This window comes from Sinocyclocheilus grahami, unplaced genomic scaffold (genome assembly GCF_001515645.1).
Source record: "Sinocyclocheilus grahami isolate Dianchi unplaced genomic scaffold, SAMN03320097.WGS_v1.1 scaffold339.1, whole genome shotgun sequence".
NCBI lineage: Eukaryota > Metazoa > Chordata > Actinopteri > Cypriniformes > Cyprinidae > Sinocyclocheilus > Sinocyclocheilus grahami.
Genome location: NW_015505518.1, coordinates 961,572 through 967,309, shown reverse-complemented (window position 1 = coordinate 967,309; position 5,738 = coordinate 961,572). Strand labels below are relative to the sequence as shown.

Genomic DNA, 5,738 nt, shown 5'->3' with positions numbered 1-5,738 from the left:
ACTCACAGACCGTAAGTACGTTTTTTATATTTAAAGTATTTGCCACTGATGATTCAAACGGCGAGTTTTGGGCAGTGTAGAGTAGCGCTTGTTGTTTGCCATTTCTCATATCACAAACGCAGACATGGTTTTATGTTTAAGCGCCGCGGCGAGATGCAACGCAACACGTAAAATGACAGTATAAGTCATTATATTCCATAATTATGTCCCCACTGGATGCAACAAATGCCTCGTTTATAATGGGTTTTAATGTTTTTGTCTTGTCGCGCCGGCTGGAAAGGGCGTCATAGTATGGTAATGGGCGTAACATTCCGTCACACGTCATCGGTAATCGGCCAATCACAATGCACTGGATAGCTGGCCAATCAGAGCACACCTCGCTTTTCAGACCGATGAGCTTTGTAAAAATCGACGCGTTTCAGAAAGGCGGGGCATAGAGGAGAAACAATAATGTACAGTATGTGGAAAATAATGTGTTTTTTTAACCTTAAACCGCATAACCACATTTCATTACACAAAATAATTTTTTTTTAGCAATGTCATATGACCCCTTTAAGTGAACTGTTTTGATCCATGCAGAGAATTTAAAATACATTCAGCTTTTTCAATCTAACAGCGCAGTTCACACAATCAGATACTAACAACATGTATTCAAATGGCAGATGTATTATTACTCTGCAAACATCCCATGATACATCACTGCTAGCAACATCATGCATCATGATACAAGTGCTGAGAAAAACAACAACAAAGTGTCACACAAACACTTCTCATCTTTTCAGCACATGACACAAGAGGAACTTACAAATTAGCCCATCACAGCAAACAATGAACCTGTAGAAACTTTCCATTTCCTCTAAAGTGATCTTCACCAAGCTCCTGCAGTTCTCTGGGGGCCGGAGGTGCGTCCCAGTCTCCTCCGTCAGTATCATTTCACCTGCTTCCCTTGGTCTAAGTCTGCCCTGCGGTTCTTACCTTCTTCAGTCATTCTCCCTTTTACTGTCACATCCTGTCTGTCCTCACATTGCAAATATTCACTCCCTGAATTATCACAGTCTGTCTCTCTGTGACGCTGCATCTTTCTCTCTCAGGTGTAAGTGCTGCAGCCAGGAATGTGACGCTGTTTGTCACGCCCATCTCAGATGCAGGTAACGCCCCACAACAAAGCGGCTCTGCACACACATGCACTCGTACACAAACACATTACACTCTTATCTCACCTGTGATTTAGGGCAATATCACATGCATTTGCATTATTAACAGATTTTCAAATAAATGCACAAAAGAAGAAACATTTGCTATTCTTTCAGTAAACGTAATGGAGTTCTTAATTATGATTCATTATGCATTATTTTGAAAAAAAGAGAAAGAAACAAATGGAACAATTTACATAGTTTGTTGTTGTTTATTGCATTATTTTATTATTATTTGTCATGTGTTAACACATGATGGTATTTTTAAGCACCTTCTATATATTACTATTAATTCTGGAAAAGCTGTTTTTGATGAACTTCATGATTCATCATGTGGCTTTCTCTTTATCACTTGTGTTTTAAGGTGGTTGTCATAACAGTAAAAACAGATATTAGTAATTTTGTATATTAACATTATTTCAGTTAATGAAATATTGAAATGAAATGTACAGTAAAAAAACATAGCTTAAAATATTGCAACTATATTTTTTTACGGTAAAATTCTGGCAACCACGGCTGCTGTTTTACGGTAAATTTCACAGTTTTTGTTCAGTGCTTGATCCATTGTCATATTTACAATTTAATTTTGTATTTTTAATTGTTATAATTATTTTACATATTATTTAAGATTTTTGTATATGGAGTTATACATTAAAATTTCTGCAAGTCAGAAATACTTCTCATAGTCTCAGAGCTCAGTTCAAGATCTCAAAGATTAACCAAACACATTTACCTGATTGCAGGGTCTGCGTGTACCTGGTTTGTGTCCTCCCAGGTCCATGGATGAAACAGCACAATGTTTCCATTTCTGATTATCAGGATTTACTTCTCACAGCAAACACAAACACAGGCATATATGGATCCAGCACCGCTTCACCACTCTAACTGCTGTCCATTATACTTTGATCTCACGCAAACCGCTCAAACATGCAGGTGTAGTTAACCATTACCAGACACCATTACAACGTACCGACTAGAGAACTCCACGTGGCCATGATTTATTAAAAACACCCTTTTTACTTCAAATAAAATAAATGTTAACTAAAATAAAATATTAAAAAGTGATTTTACTTCAGCTAGTTGCCAAGGCAACATTTCTTCATTATTTCATGTATGAAAATAATAACTTGATGTATTAAAATAACTCAAACTAAACCATAAATAAAAATAAAAAAATTATATTGACCCATTTATAAAAACAAAAACTTTTAAAAATGAAAACAACAAAAAAACCACAACAAATGTTAACTTGATGTATTAAAATAACTCAAACTAAACCATAAATAAAAAAAAAAAAATTATATTGACCCATTTATAAAAACAAAAACTTTTAAAAATGAAAACAACAAAAAAACCACAACAAATGTAATAAAACTTTAAACTTAAAATGAAATTGAGATTTATACATCATCTGAAAGCTGAATAAATAAGCTTTCCATTGATGTATATGGTTTGTTAGGATAAGACAATATTTGGCATACAAATATTTGAGATCTGGAACTATCTGGAAATCTGGAATCTGGAATCTGAGGGTGCAAACAAATCTAAATATTGCGAAAATTGCCTTTAAAGTTGTCCAAATGAAGTTCTTAGCAATGCATATTACTAATCAAAAATTAAGTTTTGATATATTTACAGTAGGAAATTTACAAAATATCTTCATCGAACATGATCTTTACGTAATATCCTAATGATTTTTGGCATAAAAGAAAAATAATTTTGAGCCATACAATGTATTTTTGGCACACACACACACACACACATATATATATATATATATATATATATATATATATATATATATATATATATATATAAAACAAAATCATAATATTAATAAAACATATAAAACTATAATAAAACAACACTGATGCCCAATAGTAACAGTGATGCTTGTCTTAAAAAACCACTACACACAGGCAGTCAAGGAACAATTTGGGTAGAAGTGGTGTACAAACATCATATTCTAATAATAAAAGACTTTGAAGACTTCATGCTAAAGCTGGCCTGAGATCAGTCTAAAAAGATAATCTGCATATGACAGATAATGATGTCCAAAATAGCTTGTCTACATAGCGCAGATTCAGAACAAATCAGTGTGACAACATCACAAGGATGCTGGGAATTGTTTCATATTAAACACACAGAAAGTTAAACATCAAAGAGCAAATGCACACAAAAACACACTCCGATTAAGCAGCATCCTGTTGCGAGCGAGAAGCAGACACAGAGCGGATTAAGATCAGAGATTTACTCACATTTTAGGACGTCTGACATCTGCTCTCCAGTACAGATACTGCCACAAGTTGTCCTTGTCAGTGCCTTGTTTTTGAGCGTGTGTGTATTCCCTAGTCTGTCCACTATGTACTATGCAAAGCAAAGCAATTGTTCAGTTTGTTATGGGTATGTGTGTGTGATTATTTTTTAAATTGAGATGATATGCTATTTGCCCATGTCTATCAGTTTCTCATGCCATGTGTGTTCCCTAAATATACCAGTTCAGCTCTCTGCTGAGACGCACTGTTTTACTGTGAAAACAAAACTTTTAGCACAAAGTGTCTGAGCAAGAGAGAGAAAGAGAGAGAGAGGATGTGTGTCAATGTGATCTGGGCAATGGGCCATCCACATGCATCTCAATGATGTAAGAGAAATCCCACGAGGAAACCACCTCTCAACTTCACACACACACCATGGGGACACACCATGTTCAAGGAATAGTTCGTCCATTCCATACTTTATTTAAGGCCCGTTCACAAGAATGAGAACTATAAAGATATTTTAGTGTCCACACTAATGGAAGATAATGTTCTGTTTATTATAAGTGCAAGCTGCAGTTCTGTCATCTGACACTTTAAATGCTTAAGCTCTTTAAAGTCAGGTGGACTTTGATTGACTATTAATGTTTTTATTGTTTTCTAGCTGTAAAAAATTGTTGTATAATTGATTCCAATTCTAATTCCATAGAATCAGAACCATTTTAAAACTTGATCTTTATATAGTTGTCAGCCTTGGTGTGAACAGACCTTTACTCGTCCTAATGTCACTCCATACCTGTATGACTTTTATTTCAAAAGGGGATATTTTAAAGAATATGCGGGTCACTCCTTTCCATGCAATTATTAAAAATGGACACTGAAGTTTTTAAACTTCAAAAATACACAAAGGCACCAAAAAAGTATCATATGTGTAAGTATCATAAAGTCCACATTACTTGTGCGTTAGTTTGTTGTTTTACTTTTTGTGAGATACAAACCTAAATTTAAGTAATTATGAGACCTTTAAGGTACTTTTGCATCCTTACTGAAGCCTGAAAGTTTCAGTTCTCATTTACTGAAACTGCATGAAAAAGATCAACTGGTACTACATTCTTCAAAATGTTGTAGTTCCTCAGAAGAAGGAAAGTCAAATGAGTTTGGAATAACATGAGGGTGAGTAAATGATGGCATAAGTTTCATTTTTGGTTGAACTATTCCTTTAACTGCTCAAGTACGTCACAACGTGTATTAAAACGGAATTAATCTAACAGAGGCAGTCAGCAATTTCCATCCTGTTTCCTCAGCAAAACCATCTGAAAGCAACTACACCAAACACAGACTGATATTCTGATCTCTCACCGTTCCAGTCCCTCCAGGAGTTCTTGCGGCTGAAGGTTGTGAAAGGAGAGAAGGGGACCCCCTGTAAGACCGTGGCCGATAGGTTGTAGAGGAGCTGGGTCAGTCGGGATAGGATCCGCTGTGGGGCGTCCTGACCCTCCCGAAGAAACTCATGCAGAGACATTTAAACTGGCTCCCACATGCACATAACCAGTCTTAACTGGCCTCGACTTGACCTGATGTCTCGGAACCAGCCCAAAACCAATTCAGATTGATCAACATTCGGCTAAAACAGTCCTGACTGCACCAGGGCAATCTGAACTAAGACCAATGAAATCCCAAGCCAGGACGATCTGATCCAAGAGAATGCTGGGAAGACTACAGCAGCCCAGTGCTGGTCTCAGAGGGCTTCCTCTGTCAGATGGGACCCGCAGAGAGAGGCTGCATACAGACGCATCTCGGACCTCCTGTTTGTAAAGAAACAACCCCGGCATTCATGCATGCTGTCGCAACAAACACACACGTATTCTTGCAGAGGAGAGGAGAAGAGTGGAAGAGAGGGGAGGGAGAGTTTTAGCACAAATCCCCTTCTGCTCTGCTAATTACACACACACACACACACACACAAACACACAATCATAGACACTAATCTCCAGCATTCTTGTGCGCCACTTAGGGGTCAAACTGACTAACTTTCTCTAAACAGAAGCAAGCGCTCTTTACATGAATTATAACCTTTTTTTAAGAATAATTCAATCAGACATTTTACAATATCCTCCTGAGTTGAATATGATTAAATATCCTAAAAAAAATATATGCTCAATAAAAAACATTCTTAAGTACCAAAAACCAGCTTGATAAACACATTAAATAATTTAGTATGAAAATATAAAAATGCATAAAAGCAGAGAGTTAGGGAATAAACAAACTTTCTAAAAGTCTTTACCATGAT

At 36.2% G+C, this 5,738-nt stretch overlaps 1 protein-coding gene across 1 annotated transcript in view; it reads right to left on the bottom strand.

Annotated features, from left to right (window-relative positions):
- Positions 1-5,310, bottom strand: part of LOC107602997 (guanine nucleotide exchange factor DBS-like) — a 76,926-nt gene extending 71,616 nt beyond the window's left edge. The window contains exon 1 of the mRNA XM_016295659.1: positions 4,808-5,310. Coding sequence (XP_016151145.1) covers positions 4,808-4,970 — 163 coding nt within the window. The 5' untranslated portion in view covers positions 4,971-5,310. The remainder of the gene's footprint in view (positions 1-4,807) is intronic.
- Positions 5,311-5,738: the final 428 nt, after the last annotated feature.